Below are 23702 nucleotides of genomic sequence, written 5' to 3' on the forward strand. Positions count from 1 at the left end.
CCTGATGATAGGGCTAAGCAAACTATGTTAACTTATCTTTAAATTGCTATATGCCCTTCCTGAAATGTGTTATGAAGTATTGCTTTCATTGAATGGAAGGAGTGCTTGGTAACTGTTAATAGATTCATTACACACATTATTTAGGGTTAACTTGTGGCCATTGCTAATTATAATAGGCTTGGGGAAAAAAATCTAACCTACACCAATTAAAATTCTATTTATAAAGGAAAAATCAAAACCACAGAAATAGTGCTGAGTTTAGTAACTGCCAAATACAATCCCTATTTATATGTTGGTCTTACTGTAACACTGTAATTACCAAAAAAAAAAAAAAAAAGTGAATTTCTAAGTGTTTCAAGATGAAATGGTCTTTGAAGAATTTTTAAGGCTTGTAATTATTTTCCCAAAAAGGTAAATCATCCTTTAATTTATTCAAATACTAATTCCAGAAGTTAACACAGATTGAATGCTCAATTTTTTTCATAAGTAGAAGATGTCTCTAAAATTCAGAATCTCAACTCCTAACCAAGGAAAGATTCCCAGGGGTCAGAGGCCAATGCTAACTTCCTCCAGCTCTATACGGATAATGCAAACCCTACAGAATGGGATGCTAAGATTCTTCATGTAAATCAGGGTATCAAGGTATCCATCCAAACTGACTGCCAGAGAAAGGCTACGGGGACCACACAGCCTCTGCTTCCTTACTCCCACTTCCTCTCCAGTCAGCCACAATCAGCCATCACATCAAATCCACCTTGACATAGCCAGGGTACTTCATGATGCTGCACCCAACAAGCACCTCTCTCTCATTTTAATCCACCTCTTAGGATCATTCTATACACGCTGCTCAGCTTTTGTGACACCACTACCTCAGTAGTTCTACCAGCTAGAGAGGCTCTTTGTCTACCAGAAGGCCTCTAAACTCTGAAGTATTCTATTCCTGAGACACTGGTTGTTTTCTCTCTACCTCATTCTGTTCTTTCTCCATGGTAACTTCATGGTGATCTTTTACTACAGATACTCTCTCCTCTGAGTGTCACACTTGATTACTGGACACTCAGACAGTAAGCAATGAGTGTCTAATAGTTCTGTCCCACCCACCATATCTAGAATAAACGCTCTATTACCCTTCTCTTACATGTTCCACTGCTCACAGTCTCTCTCTATCTCAATAAACAGAATAGCACCTACCCAAATGCTCACAAGTCAAGTTTATTCTTCCCTTTCCCTTATTCTCTAAATTTACTAAAGTCAGCATGGCCCTGGAAGTTTTATCTCCAATCCAGTGTATCATTTCTTTATTGCCATCACTATGTCAAAACACTCATCTCTTTCTCCTGCCACTGCCGACATCCTTTCTTTCATCCTTGGACAAATGGCCATGTACAGTCCTTTCATCACACTGTAGACAACTGCAAATCTGACTGCACCATTTAGCAGTTCTAAGGGTTTCATTGGTTTTCCTTTTAGTTCTTATGGTTGTGAGTGTCAATCAATTTAAATGCAGAGTGTACAAACTCAATAGGACTTTATGTAGTCTTGGGAACTACAATCCAGGAGACTGACTCAGACTCAGAAGGCTCCAAATAGGCTAAACAAGGGTAGAAGGAATGTAAAAGCTTTTGTATAGAGATGAGAAAACAGAGGGGCTACATGGCCAGCAGAGGATAAAAACCACGAAGTGTTCACAAAACAATAAGCATTTATTATCATTCGCATGCCTGTGTACAAGTAACTCTGGTTAGACCCATGTTCAGATACTTGTAGTCAAAGAATCAAAATGACCAGAATTCCCAGTTTAGGCACCAGCTACAGACCTGCATTAGCCCTACTTTCCAGTGACATCTGACCCCCATATTGAGAAGATTTAATGTTGCTTTCATGGTGACTTTCCTTTTCTAAGGACTTTCAACACTGCTCTCTGTTCCTTTTGTCCCTAGCACCATACCCAGCACACATGGAAAGCTTAGTTTCTACTTGCTGAAAGGTTTAGTTTTTATTAAAAGGAGGTTGGGGAAGGCAGCCAGATAAGTTGCTGCAGACACTTTAGGGAAAGAGTCAAAAAAATATGTGGCTCAGTGGATCAAAATGTCATTCAATTAGTAGTTCCTTTAATACTTCTGGATTTATATAGTTTCTAGGCAAAAGCAGCATTACAACAAATACAAAAGGGTAACAGAAAAGTACTGTTACTTTATATCCACAGTACTTTCTCTAGCTGCCAATGTGCCTTCATGTTTTGCCTCAGTGGATATTGATACAGAAAGCAAGTACAGATATGGCCACTATGGCTCGAAGAGGAAAATTACCCCCACAAATTTCTAGTAGGGTAATTGAAATTAGAATCTACCTCAAGACTCCCCCAATCAGCCCTTTCTTACCTCTCCCTCCATTTCTCCCCTTCCTGCACCTCACTGTGCGTGCGAGTGTGCGTGTGTGCGTGTGTGCGTGTGTGTGTGTGTGTGTGTGTGTGTGTGTGTGTGTGTGTGTGTGTGTGTGTGTTGATATACATTTCAGCCTTTAACACCAAAGAGAGCCCATAGCATAAGCTGTAGTCACTCAGTGCCAGCTGTCAGTCTTGGTCAGAAGTTTCTTTCTGTGGCTAGCAATAGTAACTACAGAGATGCAAAAGTGGTCCAAGTCCCTAGAATAAGTGACAGTCGAATACTCAACCATAAACAGGAGATTAACTCCATCCAATACTCAGAGAACATCATGGGAAAGAAGGACAGAATCTAAGGCCTAGAGGGTGGGTAGAATGCTGTGCACTGCTGTCTCAGGGTCACATGGCCATGATTACCTGCACAAGGTCTGTACAAGACTGGGCGTATCCATATTCTGTCATGGCAGCATGGCTCACAAGGGCCCACACCCCTCTAGAGATTTCTAGGTAGTTAAGGGCTGGTGGAAGAAGGGAAATTTTTTCTTCTATGCTCTCCTATAAATACTCTCTCACACACAATCCTATAAATACCCTACTGAACGTCTTTGGGCAGAAAAGACGTGAGAGTAGAAGTAGACTAGTTAGGAAGAGAAGGAGAATCAGCAGAGGAGTAATGGGGATGAATACGATCAAAATATAACAGACATGAAAATGTTGTAATGGAATCATTTTGCATAATTAATACATGCTGATAAAAATACAAAGGACTAAACTATCTGCTGAAAATCTATAAGCCCTCCATATACCATCTGTTGAGATTTTCTGAGGTAAATACAACCAGAAGAAGACAGAGCACTGCCTACAACCCCAGACCTTCTTCCAGCACTTCCCTCCCAATGATTAACCACCCTAAACTGCAGAAATGATTCTAACTTCTATGGCCAGAATTAGTCTTAACTATTTCCCAGCTTTATTTAGACAATATTAGAAAGTGCATATTCTTCTGTAGTTGGCTTCTTTCACTCCTCACACCTCCATTGCTCATCCATGTGAGAAAGCAGAGGGAGAGTACCACCTCTGCACGGTACAGTCCACAGTATAGACACAGCACACTATATTCTAGTCCTGTACCTCTCCGCATTTAATTATATTAATGCTGTCATTATGAACACTCTTGGGGCTGTTTGTCTTTTAGGGAAAAAACTCAAGATCCAGACATGGAACAAGGACTTTGAAAAAGCAAAGGAATAAGGCAGCCTAGCTAGATCCCACAAAGCACGTCTGTTCTGTGTACTCAAGTCAGAAAATCTATCTAAATCTTAACATAAAACTTTTAATTCTTATGTGATACAAAACAAAATCTTATGTAAAAATGCTATGTGAAATAAGATTATAGTTTATGGCTACTACAGTTACTTAATCAAAAGCTTTTCAGATAAAATTTAATCTAATTTGCACAAGCCAATAAGACTAATGATAATATTTAGGATGGGAATATTTTCATGATATGTCTACTTTTCAGATACTTGCCTACTTTACTGTCAAATAAAAATTTGACTTGCAAATGAAAAACTAAATGTGGAAAGACAAGTCTTGCTCATGAGCAAGCAAATTCCAAAGCATCCCACTTCTGAGTCAGCATTTTCCCACTGGAACTGTAAGACATGCTAGTGATGGAGGTTTCCCATCAACCCCAAGTCTCATGCCCCTCATCTCAAAGGTACCTGAGAACAAGACTAGCAACACAGTCTTCAACCACCATGGACAAAGCCTAGTTTGGAACTATGGTCTATAACCTGTCTCCTATCATCCCAACCTGTATGGTAACTCTCCCAGACTGACAGACACCTCCTATCTCAACTTCTGTGACTGACTTATGCCTATTTTTTATCTGTCACCAACACTGTTCACCTTATTCCCAGGTCATAGGCCTCAGAATTCAGACCACAATCTATTTCTTAATTCATATACCTTAAGTTCTTTTTGGACATTTTTCACAGCTAGAAAAACCGTCGGGAATGAAGAAATGAACTAGAAAAATAAATCTTTAAAAGAAATTACTCTGATTTCACCAAAAGGCCAATGGATGACTCAGGGGACTTTTCTTAGCTCCTCCTTTGGTTGAAAGGTTCTCTGTAACTCTCTCCGCCCTTCCCAGCTTTGAACCCCAAACTGAGCACTTCTGGGCTGCTATCTGACTAGGAAAGCTTCCAGTTTCCCTCCTGATCATCATGCCCCTCATTTCTCATTGACTCATTGAACTAGACAGTGGGAATACATGCTGATAAGTAGTCTGTAGGTACACAGGGAATGAAAGAGAATAAGGAGGCTAAGGGCCAGTCGTCATCAATCTATAACCTAATAAGATGCAAGTTAGGGACCACATGAATGCACTGGAGCAAGTAACTTTCATTAAAAACAATAACAAAGAACAAACAAAAACACACACAACTTTCCAGAAAAAAGAAACATCTCCCTTATTTATAATATAACATCTGATTTTCTGGAGGTTCACCTTACTATTCTAGAAACTAGAAATATCCTAAATTGTGTCCACATAACACAGTCCAGCCTACAAGCTAGGATTGTTAAACAGCTAGTTCTAATTTGAGATTAATTTATCAACAGATGGAGAAATAAATTTCTATCTAGTCAGTGACTAAAACTAAACAGACAAGACCCAGAGGGTCTCCAGATCTCAACGGTTTTAAAGAAAGTAACATCAGTAAAGACTTTGTCAGTCTGGGAGAGACATCTTTATAAAAAGCCTTACAGGAAGAAAACTAAAACCAATTCTAATATTTAAACAGGCTTATGAATCTGGGACAGGGTCTCACCATGTAGCTCAGGCTGGCTTTGAACTGGCTGGTAGTCCTGCTATCTCAAGCTCCTAAGTGATACAATTGCGTCCAGCCTAAGCCATTCACTTCTGCAATTAAAGCATACAAGAACCCACACAATTAAGCCAACAATGTAAAGACAATGCGTGGAAAAGCAACTGAAAGCCAGGTGTGATGGCAGCAGCCTGTCCTTTTACTGGAGGTGGAGGCAAGAGAATCAATCAAGGACAGTCTTGGCTACAAAATCCCAGGCCAGTTAGGGTCGCCTGAAAGCCTGACTCGACAAACGTAAAAAGAGAGACTGTATTAGCTCACCCAATACAGACAGCTAAGTATTGTTTGGACCTAGCTCTCAACATGTAAAGCAGCTAGAGTCCCTGACCTGCTACCAACCCCACTGTTAACTTACAGAAACTGTCAGGGTTCCTCTACTTTCCATATGACTTTGGAAAAATTATTTAGCCTATCTGAATCAAAACTTCCATGTGTTTGTTGTTGGTGGTTGGTTGGTTAAGATTGTTTATTTTTTAACCCAGGATCTCAAATGGCCTAAGCTAGCCATGACCTTCTAATTCTCCTGTTCCCACCTCTCAAGTACTGAGAGCACAAATAAGGACCAGGTGCCTGGCTCTCAATTTCTACACTAGGGGTACAGGACCAAACCAACTGGTGCAAGTTAAATGTCGGGGCAAGTGGACATGAGCAGCTGCAGGAACCATCTCTCACACACACATAGCTACTTGAAATCAAGCCCATTGCTTACATACAGGGCTTTCCAAATTCACGTGGCCCTAGCGAAGTACTGCACACCAGACACACTCAGTAATTGGAAGTCTAACTGGAGCTGTTAAGCTAAAGAGATTTTAAATATCCTCTGCAACAGTCACTGAATTCAGTCAGATGAATCAGAGACAGTTAAATATGTGTTTGAACATGCTAGGGTCAGAAACTTACCATGTTAACATAGTAGCATATAGGGATTGCTGGGGTGTTCCTTATGAGGATTTCACTGTACTGGTTATTGCCCCTCAATCATGTTTCTGAAAGGCTAGATTCACTAGAGGGCATGATGCATTAGACAAAAATCACAGAGAAAAACATTAAAAGGAAAGATTTACTCAATATTTACTCAGAGAACTACTACACCCAACTATATAAAACATATGTTTGTGTAAAACTGTTCACTTTAGCACTCATTAAAAATGTTCAGGAGGTGGGGGCTGGTTAGATGCTCAGTGGATAAGAGCACTGACTGCTCTTCCAAAGGTCCTGGGTTCAAATCCCAGCAACCATATGGTGGCTCACAACCACCCATAATAAGATCTGATGACCTCTTCTGGTGCGTCTGAAGACAGCTACAGTATGCTTATGTATAATAATAAATAAATCTTTGGGCCAGAGCGAGCAGGGACTGAGTAAGTGGGCTGACTGGAACGAGCAGAGGTCCTAAAAATTCAATTCCCACGAACCACATGAAGGCTCACAACCATCTGTGCAGCTACAGTGCATTCATATACATAAAATAAATAAATGAATGAATCTTTAAAAAAAATGTTCAGGAGGAATTAAATGAAACTCAGGGTGATGTATCATTGGGAGGCATACCTGTGTCAACAGGCAAGTAGTAGTATTGAAAAGCCTGGGTTCTTTCCAATCTCCTACACAGCCTCCATAACTTCACACACAGTTCATACTTGCTCTAAAAACCATACAAGTGACGCTACATTTACTTTTTCCTTCTTGAAACCACCATATTTTCCCTTTTCCCCCTCAAAAAAAAAAAAAGCCACAAAACTATCCAAGTTTCTATAAGACCAGCAAAGAAAATTCAAACATAAATCTGCATATAATCAAATATTTAAAGCCAAATTGTTTTAATATTTTTTTCATTAACATAATGATATGTCTATAAAAAGTCATGGAGTTCCAAGAGTACCCAGAGAAACGAACTCAAATACCCCAAAGCTCTGCCTACCACAGCTCACACAATCCAGTACCCCAAATCTACACCCATCATAACACACAGTAACATGCAAATACCCCAAAGCTCCACCCTCTACAACTCACAGTAACAAGGAAAGAAAACTGAGTCAGGAAAACCTGGGCCCATGCCTAGCACTCCCCCCATATCTCACAGATTCCATGCTAGAGAAGCAGCTCCAGGACTCTGCACACCAGGCATTCCTCAAAGAGAAGCAGGTCCACTCTCTCAGGTAGAAGGTCCAACTGACTTCCAGCCTCTCCCAAGCCCCTCCCCCAACCCCACCAAACAGCTGCTCCATGTGCAAACCATTTCAACATTCTTTCAACCCTTATAAATTTGTGGGTTGCTTTACTTTTTCTTTGAACCAATTAACCATGTGCCTGATCCCACAATGACTACGAGTTACATGAACTCCTTAACACGTTTATTTTGATGTCTGCCTGAGTCCCTCATATTCTAGACAACTTTGTCACTAGAAAGACAAACTACTTGGTACTGTGATATCAACACAACTACGAACTCCTAACAGTGAAAGTGATTACAATGGAAAGTCCATCTCCCAAGATATGAAAGCCTTTAGTTTTTGAAAAAAAGCATCTTCCCTTTATGAAGTTGATTGGGTGAATCAAGTCCTGAGCACTGGATGAAGACAGGAAACTTGGTTTCACAATCTGAAAAATCCATTACCGGAGTGTAGATAACAGAAAGATGGTTCCAGAAACCCCAGTATTCCCTGCTCACACATCTTTACTGTGCACTTAGAAATCCTTTGAAACAGTTTCAACAACTGAGGAAAATAAATGCTCAATCCAGTAGCACAATTCCCTTTACAGAGAAGACAGACAGACTTGCCCTATAAAAGATTCTGCATCTGTGTTCATCAAGCCATCTGTAACAGGAGATTCTTATTTTTTATTCCACTAAGGAAGAAATTCATACAAAAGTTTGGTTTGTTCCATAAAGTTCTAAGACTGTAATTATGGTAAGTGAAGGCATGAGAAAGACATAGACAACAATGGATGCAGATGACCCAAGCCCTAACAGTTGGGTGGCATCAAAATCATCAAGTCCTCTACTCCTTTCTCTACCCACAAGAATAACTTTAAAAAAAAAAAAAAAAAAACTGGTCAGGCAAGATGGTTTTACTGGTAAAAGTGCTTGCTAACAAGCCTCTTTCCAAGTCTGATCCCCAGAATCAACGGTGGGGAGAAGAGAAGCAACCCCAAAAGTTAGCCTCTGACTTCCAACATGGCATGCATGGTCCTGCACTCTATACACACACATACACAATAGTAAAAATTTTATATCATAATAAATTTCTTTTATTTAAATTCTTCTATTTATTATACATATACATGTGGCACATCCATGACACAATGCACATGTGGAGGTCAGAATACAACTGATGGGAGTCTGTTTTCTCCTTCTACCACGTGTGTTCCAGGGATGATTCACGTTATCAGACATGGCACCAAGAGCCTTTACAGGCTGAGTCCTCTTGCTACCCCTTGTAATAAATTTAAACTCAATTTCTTTTCAAGAGGTACTTGACCTGTCTTCTTTGTTCAGAACTGTGTGTGTTTGTGTGTGTACATTTGTAAGTATTAAGTATAATACATGTATTATACATTCCAAATATACAAATCTCCTGCATATGCATTTAAATATACAAACATAATTCTCATGCACATATAAAACCTAGTCCTAACTAAATGTTATCAAAATAACCACACAAAGACAAATAATAAAACAGTTTAATAAATGCAAGAACTATGCATGATCTAACTTTTGGACAAAAACCATTCTCCACTCTTCTGACTCAGCACTAGTAGCCATGGTCCTGCTTCCCAGTGTAAACAAAAGCAGCAGAAAAAGAAACCGGCTAATGCTTAGGGGAGCAACTTCAAATCAAGCTAGATACACACATGCAAACATGGTTAAGGCTTGAAAGGGTTTACCTAGGCAAATTCCCACTTCGGTAAGCAGTGATGAACAGAGAAGCACTTAAGCAGCTTACTGATCCAGGATCCAGAGGAAGGCAGGGAGCCCTCCATTCCACGGAGCCCTAAGCCTCCATAGCCTTTGACTTCTTTTTCATTGATGCTTTTGTGTACTCCACACTGTGAGACTGCCAACTACAAAAATTACAACAGCATGAAAATTTCTTCTACTCTAAAATTTGAGAATAGCAAAAATAATAAATTACCTTCCTAAAGGTTAGCAATTAACTCAATTTATAACAATTTTACAATCAAAGTTGAAATCATATTCCAGGCTAAACAACTGCATGAGTAAAGTCAGGAACACAAGGAACACTCACTGCTCCTCAGCCCTGTGTCCAGGGAGTTCTAGCCAGGACTAGTCATAGAAGTAACTCAAACTCATCCAAATCAGAAAGGAAAGTGTGATTTCTACAAGACATGATCCTCAGTCTGGAAACCTTAGAAGGAAATTACAAAATACCAGAGGAGTTAATAAATTCAGAAAAGTTGTAGGGAACCAAATTCAACACACAAAAGTCAAGTGTGAGCTAGGCATGGGGTTCATACCTATAATCTCATCACTTGAGAGGCTAAGACACAAAGATTACCGTAAATTTAAGGCCAGCCTCATCTACCTTGGAAACTTCAAGGCTAATGTGGGGTTTGCAGTAAAATCCTATGAGAAAGAGAGAGACAGAGACAGAGACAGAGACAGAGGAGAGAGAAGAGGTGGGGGAGAGGGATAAGACAGACAGACAGACTGGGGAAGGAAGGAAAAATAGGAAGAGGGAGACAGAGGGAGGAGGGAAGGAGAGAGGGAGGAAGATAAAAGTAAACCAAAAAAGAACTTACAAAAACAAGTCGCTTTTTACAAGTACAGTCAAAACCTAAGAATAAATTCAACCAATGACATGAACTAAACTAAAAAGTACAAAGCATTGCCAAAAGAGACTAAAGACAATTTAAATATTTAGAAAGAATCCCATATTTATGAATTTGGCAATAAAACACAAAGCAATTTATAGAGGCAATATAATTAGTATCAAAACTCCAATGCTTTTTTTCCAAACACATTAAAAAATAATCTCAAATTCATATGAAATATAAGTGAAAAGTTAACAGAAAGTTAACTTTAAAAAAAAATAAGATAGCTGGGTAGTGGTGGCACACACCTTTAGTCCCAGCACTTGGAAGGCAGAGACAGGTGGATTTCTGAGTTCGAGGCCAGCCTGGTCTACAGAGTGAGTTCCAGGACTGCCAGGGCTACACTGTCTCAAAAACCCTGAGAAACCCTGTCTCAAAAAAACTAAAGTTTATTTATTTTATGTACTGTCGCTGTCTTCAGACACACCAGAAGAGGACATCAGATCCTATTACAAACGGTTGTGAGCCACCATGTGGTTGCTGGCAATTGAACTCAAGACCTCTGGAAGAGCAGTCAGAGCTCTTAACCACTAAGCCCAAAAGTTTTTGATAGCTAATTAAAGCAAGAGAAGTAAGATCTTGTTATTCACATGAGACACCTAACCCTCACATTAGAATACACTAGTTTCCTACATCTGTAGTAATAAATTTCTCACTGGCTTAAATAATAGTTTATTCTTTAATCTTGAGACCCAAACATCTGAAATAGTATCTCTGGACCAACGTCATCCTTCCTCCATGTTGACAAGAACAGCTCGTGCCTCAAGCAGCCGCCAAAAGTCCTTGACTTGTGACCATTTCCTTCCAACCTCTGCTTCTGGGGTCATTACCCCTGTTCTTCTGTGTATTATGCCTTGGCACCTCCTACTTCTAAGGATGTATGTGACCTCCTATAGGCCTCATCCATACAACTCAAGATTGGTATCCTACTCCAGAGTCTTAAATAATCAAGACCTCCCTTTGCCACACAAAATAATGCATATTAGCCTACAGACCTTGATTACAAACTTCTTCCCCAGAAATGTTAAGTAAATCCCACGGAAACTCAACCATCGCATCAGACATATAAAAAGCTGTCACAAGGCAAAAGATGGTTGTACTCTGAATACAAGAGGTTCATCTCTTCTGTATAAAGAGGATGCAATTCGGCTCAAATGTAGTTTGTCCTGAATTACCTATAAGCACACATCTGACATGCCCACCAAGAGCCCAGCTGTCTCCTTCTGCTACACTAATAGAGAAGGGTCTTCTGTTACAAACAGAATTTATAGAGTTGGGTAATATTAAGGTTTTAAATAAATCTGAAACAAACTACTTTCCAATGGCAACAAGTTTATTTTTACCCTCTAAATTTTTCCAGACAATTTCAAGGCCCACTAGCCCTTGAATCTCGTCCAGAATCAAGCAGTTTTCATCCCATAAAATCAAAATAAATTCCAGATGAATTAAAGAGTTACATGTAAACTATGAAAGCACTACAGAATTAGAATAAAATATAACAATAGGAAAAATGGGCAAGGTATCAAAATAGTCTCATATGAGAAAACACACACAAAAATCAAGTGAAGGCAGTATGAGACATGTTTTCAGTTACTAGTTTCTCGTATTTGTCAGTGATAATATCTAGGAGAAATGAGCACACAGGCAAAGAGGCAAGCACACTATGACTACAGGCATTAACAGATGGGGCTCCTTTAAAAAGCAACACAGTGAAGTTAGCAATTTTAAAGTACATATATATTTATAACCAAAAATACCATTCACATTTTCTATCATACAAAAAACCTGAGAAAGTATATAGTAAAGATCTTCACTGATGCCTCCTGGGGTTATACCTCAATAGAAGAGAGGCCATAAATTCAATTCCAACACAATAAATTTGTAAATGAATAAATAACATACTGGAATACTACCTGTATATGAAAATTACAAGAGTAAAATGTCCATCAATAAAGAAATGGGAGCTGGAGAGATGGCTCAAAAAGAGTGTCTACTGCTCCAAGAGTGTCTACAGACCCAAGTTCAGTTCCTAGCACCCAAATCATGTGGCTCACAGTCATAGGAGCTTTAAGGGATCTAATGTCTTTTTCTGCCCTCTCCCACCTGCACATAACACACACACAAGTACATCTGCAGAAAATAGAGAAACACCTAGTGATGATTAACAGCCATGTAAAGGAGCAATGTGGGGCCAGTTTTAAACAGTGAAGCACAAGAATACGCTACAGTTAGAAAGTCATCAATGAAGTAAAATGAGCAACTCACAAAACTGGAAATGTTTTTTTGATAGTCAAAGGGAAAAAATCCTCCCAAACTCTAAACATGATGTTTATGTATTAATAGAAGTCATGTAAGGGGGCTGGCGAGATGGCTCAGCAGGTAAGAGTACTGATTGCTCTTCCGAAGGTCCTGAGTTCGGATCCCAGCAACCACATGGTGGCTCACAACCATCAATGATGAGATCTGATGTCCTCTTTTGGTGCGTATGAACACCAAAACAGTGTATTACACCAGAGCAAGCAGGTGGGAGCAAGAAGGGCCGGAGGGAGCGGGGCAGAGCAAGCAGAAGTCCTGAGTTCAATTCCCAGCAGCCACATGATGGCTCACGGCCATCTGTACAGCTACAGTGTATTCATACACATAATAAATAAATAACTCTTTAAAAAAAAAAGAAGTCATGTAAAACAACAAAAAAAAATGATATGGGAAAGAAGTGGTAATATAAGTTAGTGAAAAAAGTGAGTACAAATTGTGTAACTATATAAAAATTACTCAGCACAAATAAGACTGTGATTTTAACTGTTCTTTATATATTATTTTCCCTCAAAGTGTGTAAATGTTATGTAACACAGCTAGTTTTCAAACCAAAATCAACTAAATCAAACTAAATTTTCTGTGTCTTCAAAGACTGAGGACGCATGACCAGCATCAAATCCCTCTGCTCAGGAGCACTGGGACAGTGCCACCAACCCATTCCACTGAATGAGTCACACGTGGTAACCATGTGAGTTCATACACAATACACTTTAAAACACTTATCAGAACTTACCCAGCCTAAAGAACTCTACCTTCTTCAGACTGGCTATTCCACATTTACTTCAATGTCTCCCTACTAAAAGTAGCTTTGGAACTTTTATAATTTAAAGCGTCCTTTGGTAGGCTAAGGTAACATACAAAATAATATTTATACATTGCTTTTAGTAAAATTGTGACTAAAACACTCACCCAATCTTATCGCTGGTTGGCCCTACAACAGCACTCAGTATGTTTAAAAGGTGGGCAAGAAGCAAGACCTGGCAAAAATTCAGCTGGCAAAAACATAGCATAACTATTCAAGATTCATCTGAGGGCAAGACACCACTCTAACACAAGAAAAGGCTCCCTCCATGTAAAGTGCAGTAGCCACTGCCATCAGCTTTAAGCCACAGCCCCTCTGCTCCCATTCTTGTGTGCACAGAACATCACCTGCTGAGCCACCGCGCTCAAAGCCTTACAGTCTGCAGGACAAGCTCCACCAGCCCTGCTCCGCACAGCTGCTCCTCTTTTGACCTCCAGAACTACTCACGTGGTTTGTATGTGCTATTTTTATTCCAACATCTTTTCCCTGATCTCCTATTATAGTTCATAAGGGGCCAGAACACACATACTGCATCCCCTGTAGATACAAAGTGGCCTATCCAAAAATACAAGAAGTGTTTATTTAGTTCATATGAAGTCTGGGCAGTATTGTCACTTTGGAACTTCAGTGACTGAATAAAGAGTACAGGTATTATCCTGCAATAGGGGAGCAACTGAAGTTCTGAGCACAAAAATGATGGCAAAGCTCTGTGGTTCATTCATGTAATTCCAGCCCATGGAAATACACACGTGCCCTATGCTTCATATCAGACCCTGTCTCAAAACAAAATCAAATAAATGCAAAAACAACTGCCAGTTCAGAGGAGTTTTAATCCCTAAAAAAATCACACCTGCCAGTTCAGAGGGTTTTAATACCTAAAGCAAGAATGACAGTTGGCTCAGCACAAGATTAAGAAATCAGGTCTGTGGTCAGAAAACAGAATTCTCTCCAATTCTCTAGTTCTGTGGCTCTGAACTAATATGACTGCACCTTTTCTACCAAAAGGACAAGGGAGATAAGAGTGGGCCTGACATTCCTAAGGCACTACATGAAAAGGTATGCAGAACCCACTGTCATAGTTACTGAAGAGGTGCACACACTACACTCTGACACCAGGCAGATGCCTCACAATTTCTTTTTTTTTATTAGATATTTTCTTTATTTACATTTCAAATGTTCTCCCCTTTCCTGGTTTCCCCTCCGAAATACCCCCTATTCCCTCCCATCTCCCCCTGCTCACCAACCGACCTTCTCCCACTTCCTGGCCCTGACATTCCCCTACACTAGAGCATAGAGCCTTCACAGGACCAAGGGCCTCTCCTCCCATTGATGAACAAATAGGCCATTCTCTGCTACATATGCAGCTGGAACCATGAGTCCCACCATGTGTATTCTCTGGTTGGTGGTTTAGTCCCTGGGAGCCCTGGAGGTACTGGTTAGTTCATATTGTTGTTCCTCCTATGGGGCTGCAAACTCCTTCAGCTCCTTGGGTCCTTTCTCTAGCTCCTTCATTGGGGACCCTGTGCTCAGTCAAATGGACCGCTGTAAGCATCCACTTCTGTGTTTGTCAGGCACTGGCAGAGCCTCTCAGGAGACAGCTATATCAGGGGTTCTTAGAAGAACCCCTTTGGTGTTCCTTCTTCTTGAGTTTCATGTGGTTTGTGGACTGTATTTTTGGATATTCCGAGTTTCCAGGCTAATTTCCACTTATCAGTGAGTATATACCATGTGTGTTCATTTGTGATTGGGTTACCTCACTCAGGATGATATCCTACATCCAAAAGAGGGCTAATATGCAATATATACAAAGAACTCAAAAAGTTAGACTCCAGAAAACCAAATAACCCTATTTAAAAATGGGGTACAGAGCTAAACAAAGAATTCTCAACTGATGAACACCAAATGGCTGAGAAGCACCTAAAGAAATGTTCAACATCCACCAGTCAGAATGGCTAAGATCAAAAACTCAGGTGACAGCAGATGCTGGTGAGGTTGTGGAGAAAAAAGAATGTTCCTTCATTGCTGGTGGGATTACAAGCTGGTACAACCACTCTGGAAATCAGTTAGGCAGCTCCTCAGAAAATTAGACACAGTACTAACTGAGGACCCAGCTATACCACTGCTGGGTATACACCCAGAAGATGCTCCAATATATAATAAGGACACATGCTCTACTATGTTCATAGCAGCCTTATTTAAAATAATAAGGAGATGGAAAGAGCCCAGATGTCCTTTAACAGAGGAACAGATTCAGAAAATGTGGTACATTTACACAATGGAGTACTACTCAGCTATTAAAAACAATGAATTTATGAAATTCTTAGGGAAATGGATGAATCTGGAGGATATCAGCCTTACAATTTCTATTGATTTTGACACTCATTTCCTAGAAGTAGCATCAGACTCAACACCAGCCAGATGCCCTACAATTCTATTTAATTCTGATGATCACTGCCTGGGAGTAAAATCAGATCAAACTAGGTAAAGAGCAGGATCCAACAAAACCACTCCTACTTCACATACCTATGGGCTTGTGTATTACTCAGAGTTCTCTAGAGTTACAGAACTTATGGAATGAATATATATACTAAATATAGATATTTAAATACATATTTATATAATATATAAATAAATCTATATACTATCTATATAGTATATATTATATAATATATTAAATATATGCTTATAGTCTATATAAATAGAATATATGTACCTATATATTATAAATATATAAACAGATAGATATATAAATATGTTATATAAATATATATTTTAATATCCTAAATTTAAAATGTTTTTGCAGTTGTGTGAGGGATAGTTATATGATATTAGGCTTTATGTTATAACATATTATATATGTTATTAATACATGGATATGGTTTTTCAATTGGAAATTAATCATGGCATAAGGAGATATGACTGTGTGTCAAGTTGACAAGGGGTGGATTGTAATGGCTATTCTTGGTTGTCAACTCACCTATATCTGGAATGAACTACAGTCCAGAAATGGATGACACATCTGTAATCCAGATCTTAAGGCAGAAAGACATGTTTATGATCCATATATATATATATATATATATATATATATACACACACACATGCATACGTACATATATATACACATGTATATATATGTATACACACACATATATACATGTATATATATGTATACACACACACATATATATACATATATATATGTAAAGAGAATTTATTGGAATGATTTATAGGCTGTAGTCCAACTAATCCAACAATGGCAGGCTGTGAATGGAAAATCCAAGAATCTAGTAGTCACTCACTACCACATGGCTGGGTGTCTCAGTTGGTCTTCTTGTGTAAACTGAAATCCAGAAGGAGTAGGCTCCAATGCCAGTGAAGGAATGGATATGCTGGTAAGGTGAGAGCAAGCAGGCAAAGAACAAACAAGCCATTCCTTCTTCTGCTGCCCTTACATAGGCTTCTAGCAGATGGTATGGCCCAGATTAAAGGTTTGCCTTCCCAGTTCAAAATCTCGATTAAATCTGGTGTGTCATCTCATGTCAAGATCCAGATCAAAAGCAAGTGTCTTCCAGTCTCAAGATCCAGATCACAAGCATGTTTTCTTCCTGCGTCCAGATCTGGATCATAGGTATACAGTCTAGCTGACAACCAAGAATAGCCATCATAGCTTACTATATTAATGCCCACTGTGGTGATTAATGCCCACTGTAGGAATAGCCTCCACAGACGCATGTGAATGCTTGGCCCATAGAGAGTGGCACTATTAGGAGGTGTGGCCTTGTTAGAGTAGGTGTGGCCTTGCTGCAGAAAATGTATCACTGTTAGTGCAGGCTTTGAGGTCTCATGTGCTCACAATACTACTTACTACCTTTAGATCAAGATGTAGAACTCTTCAGTTCCTTCTCCAACACCATGTGTGCCTATATGATGTCGTGCTTCCTGCCATGACAATAATAAACTAAACCTCTAATACTGTAAACCAGCCTCAACTAAATGTTTCCTTTATAAGAATTGTCGCCGGGCGGTGGTGGCGCACGTCTTTAATCCCAGCACTTGGGAGGCAGAGGCAGGTGGATTTCTGAGTTCAAGGCCAGCCTGGTCGACAGAGTGAGTTCCAGGACAGCCAAGGCTACACAGAGAAACCCTGTCTTGAAAAAACCAACCCTAAGACCCCCACCACTTAGCCACAAATGCAAAGCTTCTCCAAATTCTTTTTCTAGGTTCAATAATTCGCTACAATATTTCTCATAAAACACAATACTTAATATAAAGGGCTCAACTCAGAAACAGCTAAGTGAAAGAAAGAGATGCACTGTGAAAGGTCTGGAAGAAGAAAAATGGATAGAAAGCATCTACACCTCAAAAAATGTGTCAACTGCCTTACACTTGAACACATTCACCATCGTTTTGGACTTCCATTACCTAAGCACGACTAGCTAGATTATGGACTCCTGACTAAACTCAGTATCTAGTTTCCTCTCCCCTTCTGAGATACTTGGGCAAGCATGCATTGGGGGTGGGGTAGGGGTCATTCTGATACACAGACCATTAGCACAAACTCCCAGTTTAATTAAAAGGCACTTGAAGATCACAAAAAATATTCTTACCATTCAGAAAATTCCTAGGACATTTTAAACCCAATGTCAAGAACCAGAGAAGGGTCAGATACATTTTATTAAATATGCATAAAGAGAAGTTACTATATTTTAACAACAAACTAGAAGACTACTGAAATAAGGCCAGCATTAAAAAAAAAAAAAAAGGTGGAGATTAAGCCTTACAAAAACCAGCAACAAGAAAAGTAGGGGAAATGGCAAACTGCCCTTAACAAGTAAATGCACAGAAATGAACAAACCCTGGCAAAAAATGGAATATGAGATTGAAAATGAATCTGGCTCAGCTAACTGAGGCAGAACTGGTGACTGGGAATTTCAAAGGGACACTGAACAGGTAGAACCTAGAGTTGTGAACAAAGCCAGAATTGTTTGTCAGTTATCCACACAGATTAGGCCCTGGCTCCTCAGAAAACTGGACATAGTACTACCTGAGGAGCTACCAATACCACTCCTAGGTATATACCCAGAAGATGCTCCAACATATAATAAGGACACATACTCCACTATGTTCATAGCAGCCTTGTTTATAATAGCGAGGAGCTATTATAAATGTCTCTCAACAGAGGAATGGATACAGAAATTGTGGTACATTTACATAATGGAGTACTATTCAGCTATTAAAAACAATGAACTTATGAAATTCTTAGGCAAATGGATGGAACTAGAAAATATCATCTTGAGTGTGGTAACCAAATCACAAAAGAACAAACATGGTATGCACTCACTGATAAGTGGATATTAGCCCAAAAGTTTGGAATACCCAAGATACAATTCACAGACCACATGAAGCTCAAGAAGAAGGAAGACCAAAGTGTGGATACTTCGGTCCTTCTTAGAAGGGGGAACAAAATACCATGGAAGGAGATACAGAGATAAAGTGTGGAGCAGAGACTGAAGGAAAGGCCATCCAGAGACTGCTCCACCTGGGGATCCATCCCATATACAGTCATCAAACTCAGACACTATTGTGGATGCCAACAAGTACTTGCTAACAGGAGCCTGATATAGCTGTCTCCTGAGAGGCTCTACCAGTGCCTAACAAATACAGAGGCGGATGCTTGCAGCCAACCATTGGACTGAGTAAAGGGTCCCCAATGAAGGAGTTAGAGAAAGGAGCTGAAGGGGTTTGCAGCCCCATAGAAGGAATAACAGTATGAACCAACCAGTACCTTCAGAGCTCTCAGGGATTAAACCACCAACCAAAGAGTACACAAAGAGGGATCCATGGCTCCAGCCACAGATGCAGCAGTTGATGGCCTATTTGGTCATCAATAGGAGGAGAGGCCCTTGGTCCCGTGAAGGCTCAATGCCCAGTGTAGGGGAACGCCAGGACAGGGAGGAGGGTGTGGGTGGGTGGGTGAGGTAACATCCTTATAGAAGCAGGGGGAGAGGGATGGGATGGGGGTTTTCGGTTGGGAAACCAGGAAAGGAGATAACATTTGAAATGTAAATAAATGGGGGCTGGAGAGACAGCTCATCTCATCAGTAAAGAACACCGACTGCTCTTCCGAAAGTCTCAGCAACCACATGATGGCTCACAACCACCCGTATTGATATCTGATGCTCTCTTCTAGGGTGTTTCATATAATAAATAAATAAATCTTTAAAAATAAGAACTAATGGTACAAGCCAGTGATGTCAAGTACGCCACTATGTGCCCTGCAACATAAGCTGGGTTGGAGATGTGGCACAGGCCTGAAACCCCAGCTGCTGGGAAAGATAAAACAGAAGGACTACAAGTTCAAGACCAGACTAGACTACTCTTACTTTCCAAACTGTGTAAATGTCACATAACAATCAAGCTAATTCCTCAGCCTCAGAGGATTTCCTCTTACTGAACTTTTTTTTCTCCTCCTCTAGTGATAGAAATCAAACCCAGACCCCTGCCTATACTAGGCAAACACTCCGCCACTGGAATGCCTCCCAGCCCTGGAATTCACCAGTCTCATACCACTACCTTCTACCACCTTCACCCACCACCTCACAGCCCTCTGCCCAGAGAGCCCTTAAGGAAAACATTTTTAAGCATTAAGTTTCAGAAGGAAAGGCCAATGCAAAATGACAATCCCTGAACTGTCTTTCAACCCCCACCTCCCCACTTACCTTATACTGCACAGAAGCTCCAGAGGCTATCCCTCCACTAAGGGACTCAGCCCTCTGGTTCTCACTCCCTGAAGAGCTAGTCCATGTCTACCAGTATTCAACATCTCCCAAAGCATTCCATGAGGAGTCAGTCTCTGCACTGCTCTACAAAACAATGTGGTCAGGTCTATCACAGCAACACCCCAATTTCTATATTAGGTACTATAGTAGGTACTTTTCTGTTGCTGTGGTAAAAATTATCATGTGCAAAACAACTGTCTTAGTTAGGGTTTTACTGCTGTGAACAGACACCATGACCAAGGCAAGTCGTATAAAGGACAACATTTAATTGGGCCGGCTTACAGATTCAGAGGTTCAGTCCATTATCATCAAGGAAGGAGCATGGCAGCATCCAGTCAGGCATGGTGCAGGAAGAGCTGAGAGTTCTATATCTTCATCTGAAAGCTGCTAGTGGAAGACTGGCTTCCAGGGAGCTAGGGTGAGGGTCCACACCCACAGTGACACACCTACTTTAACAAGGCCACACGTTCTAATCCTGCTACTCCCTGGGCCAAGCATATACAAACCACCACAACAGCTTAAGGAAGGAAGAGTTTATTTGGCTAATGGTTGCAGATGGATGGTCTATCAGGGCAAGGGGAAGGAAGGCTTGGCATGGCAAGAGCAGGAAGCTGAAAGGGCATGCCAACCTCACATAGGAAGAAAGAGAGAGCACAGAATGCCCTAGTTAGTTTTTGTCAACTTGACACAAGCTATTGTTGTCTAAGAAGAGGAACTTCAATTGGAAAAGTGCCATCAGATTGTAGGACATTTTTTTGGTCAATGAGTAATGTAGGAGGGCCCAGTACATTCAGTGGTACCACCCCCAAGTAGAGAGTACTGATAGTATAAGAAAGCAGGCTGAGCAAGCTATAGGAGTAAGCCAGTAAGTAGCATCCTCCATGGTCTCTGCTTCAATTTCTGCTTCCAGGTTCCTGTCTTGAGTTCCTGTCCTGACCTCCTCCAATGATCGACTATGATGCAGAATTGTAAACAACATAAACTTTTCCTTTCCAGCTTACTTTTGCTAATGCTGTTTTATCACAGCAATAAAAACCATAAGACAAAGGGCAAGGTTATAAATCCTCAAAACCTGCCTTCTGTGATATACTTCTAGAGAGTCAAGGCTCTGATGCCAAGAGTAGATAAGACCACAGCCTTGACCCAAGGTGTCAGCTAAGACCATATGGGGAGCAATAAAGAGACAATTATCACATCAGTTGAATTTAAGCAGCCTTGTGACACTGAAACTTCCACACTTGCTTAGCAGGAATGAAGAATCCTGTCTATGTGCCCATGGACCAATTCCTCAAAAGCGCCAAGTAACATGAATCACTCAAAATGAAATGGATAATTTTGAATAGCCCCATAATAATCACAGAAACTGAACTCAGATCTAAAAGTCTTCTGAAAAAAAAAAAATCTCCCAGCTCAGACTATTCCATCAGAGAACTCTATCAATAACTAAAGAATTAAAACCAATTCTATACAAGGTCTCCTAAAAAAAAAAACAGATGATGAATTGGAAGCACTTTGATTTTTTTTAATGAAGCTAGTATTACCTTAATGCAGAAACTAGAAAAACATTATGAAGTACCAGACAGTCTGTATCCCCGCCCAACCCCCTCTCTCCCCAGCAGGCATTAGAAAAGAATTCAATGATATTAAAACCTGTCTTAATCCAGGGCACAAAGCTAGTTTCATAATCAACAATCAATACAATACACACTAATAACAGGTCCAAGAAAAATAAGCACACATGAATACATACCAGCATTCACACCACTAAAGTGGCTTTTGAAAGCAATCCATTACTTGTTATGACCATGCATCTCACTGTCAGCATAACAAAAGCAACCAGGAGACTCATAACCCATTCTAGTCATGTCCACAAGGACGGTCCTAGAAGAACTGAGTACCTGGAAAGACTTGCTCTGACTGTGAGCAGGACCATCCTATAAGCTGAGTGCCTATTTGGAATGAAGGGAGAACAGAAGAAAGCCCACAGAGGCAACCTATCCCTCCCTCTACTTCCTCACCACAAGGTGAGGAGTTCTCCTTCATCCACCCTTCCACCATGATGCACTACATACCACAGGCCAAGACACATGGAACCATACTCCATGAACTCAAACCCCTGGAGTCATGAGCCAAACTAAATAAATCTGCCTACCCTAAATGGTTCTTGTGAGGCATTAGTCATAGTGAAGGAAAAAAAATTCTGAAAAACTTATCTACTCAAAAACTAAGCTCTCATAAAAAAGCAAAAAAATAGAGGAATGATAAGAAAATAAGCAATTAGAAACAACTTACAACAAATATTATATTTACTAACCAAAAAAAAGCATAATGGGCCCCACATTATCAGAAACAAGACATATACGAGAGAAAGACACAAGACAGGTCATCCTGACAGCCTGAGTTTGACTCCAGGGACACACATGAGGACAAAACCAACTCCTGAAAGTTGTTCTCTGACCTCCACACAGCCTGCACACATGTACACACACACACACACACACACACACACACACACACACACACACACACAAAATACTTTAGAATAAATGGAATAAAAAATAAAATGGGATGTATGTTTTTGTTTTCAAAATTCGGTACAAAGTAACAGCAATGAAGATAGTGTGCTACTGACATGAAAAACAAACAGATCCAGGAAACAGAGCTGAGGGCTCAGAAATAAACCCATAACTCCTATGCAACCTCCATCTGGCCCAGCAACTACTCTGCTGGGTATTGACTCTAGTGATGGGAAAATTTACATTCACATAACATATACACAAATGTTCCTAGCAGCTTGTTTCTAAGAGCCAAACACTAGAAAGAACACAGATGCCCTTCAGTGTGCACATCCATCTGAAGGAATGCTAAGGAGACAAAAGAATGCCAAGGATGAGAAAAACTCAGACAATAACTACAGTGAATCTAGGGGGAGTTATGCCAAATGGGGGTGAACAAAAGCCAAATCCCACAGCCTGAATGTTGTTTAAATCCACTACTAAACCATCCCTTTGCTGACAAAACTGCAAGGAACAGAAAACATATTGTTACTTGTCAGAAAGTCAGAGAAGGGAGGGAATGTGTCCATCAAGAGCAACAGAAACATGGCCTTGTGGCAAAACCGCTCTTTATCTTAGCTATGTGTATATCTTTTGGGTTTTTGAGACAAGTCTCATCATGTAGCCCAGAATGAATGGGAATGCACTATGTGGTCCAGACTAGCTTCAAATTACCCATACTCCTGCCTCAGCCCCCACGGGCTAGGACCACAAGCACTTAGCACTGCACCTGGATCTCCAGGTGACTGGTTTCTAAAGGAAACAGGCTAGGAAAAGAGTAACAGACATTTTCAAATCTTGTAATTTTAGGCAAGTAATCTTGTTTCTTGACTTATAAACACAAATTAACAAATATTACTTCAGCAGGCTGGATGACTTTCAAAGCATATTTCACATCTTATAAGTATATCCACTCTCACTTTTATCCAGCACAATGTTTGCAATTATAGCCAGAGAAATGAAGCAAGAGAGAGAAACAAAAGTAACACAAATAAAAAAAAAATCAAATTATTTCTTCTTGCAGATGTGATTTTGTAATTGAGAGATCCTAAAAACTCCGTAAGTCTAGAACCTTTTCAGCAAAATAGCAAGATACGAAATTATACAAGATCAGTAGGTTTTTACAGACCAAAA

General features: G+C 40.1%; 1 protein-coding gene across 7 annotated transcripts in view; it reads right to left on the reverse strand.

The window, feature by feature from the left end:
• The window catches only part of Lclat1 (lysocardiolipin acyltransferase 1), a 135149-nt gene that overhangs the window by 96462 nt on the left and 14985 nt on the right, over positions 1-23702 (reverse strand). The window contains exons 1-2 of one of the 7 annotated variants that reach the window (XM_031357819.1): positions 7359-7457; positions 6178-6280 (exon numbers count right to left, since the gene is read on the reverse strand). The exons of 5 other annotated variants lie outside the window; for them this stretch is intronic. Coding sequence is in view for 1 of the 2 variants with exons in the window: in XM_031357813.1 (XP_031213673.1) it covers positions 7359-7405 (47 nt within the window). In the remaining variant the exon portion in view is untranslated. Of the gene's footprint in view, positions 1-6177; positions 6281-7358; positions 7744-23702 lie in introns of those variants that run through there. One more of the 7 variants, XM_031357813.1, reaches the window with a different exon arrangement.

The sequence above is a fragment of the Mastomys coucha genome, unplaced genomic scaffold (assembly GCF_008632895.1).
Source record: "Mastomys coucha isolate ucsf_1 unplaced genomic scaffold, UCSF_Mcou_1 pScaffold6, whole genome shotgun sequence".
NCBI classification, from domain to species: domain Eukaryota; kingdom Metazoa; phylum Chordata; class Mammalia; order Rodentia; family Muridae; genus Mastomys; species Mastomys coucha.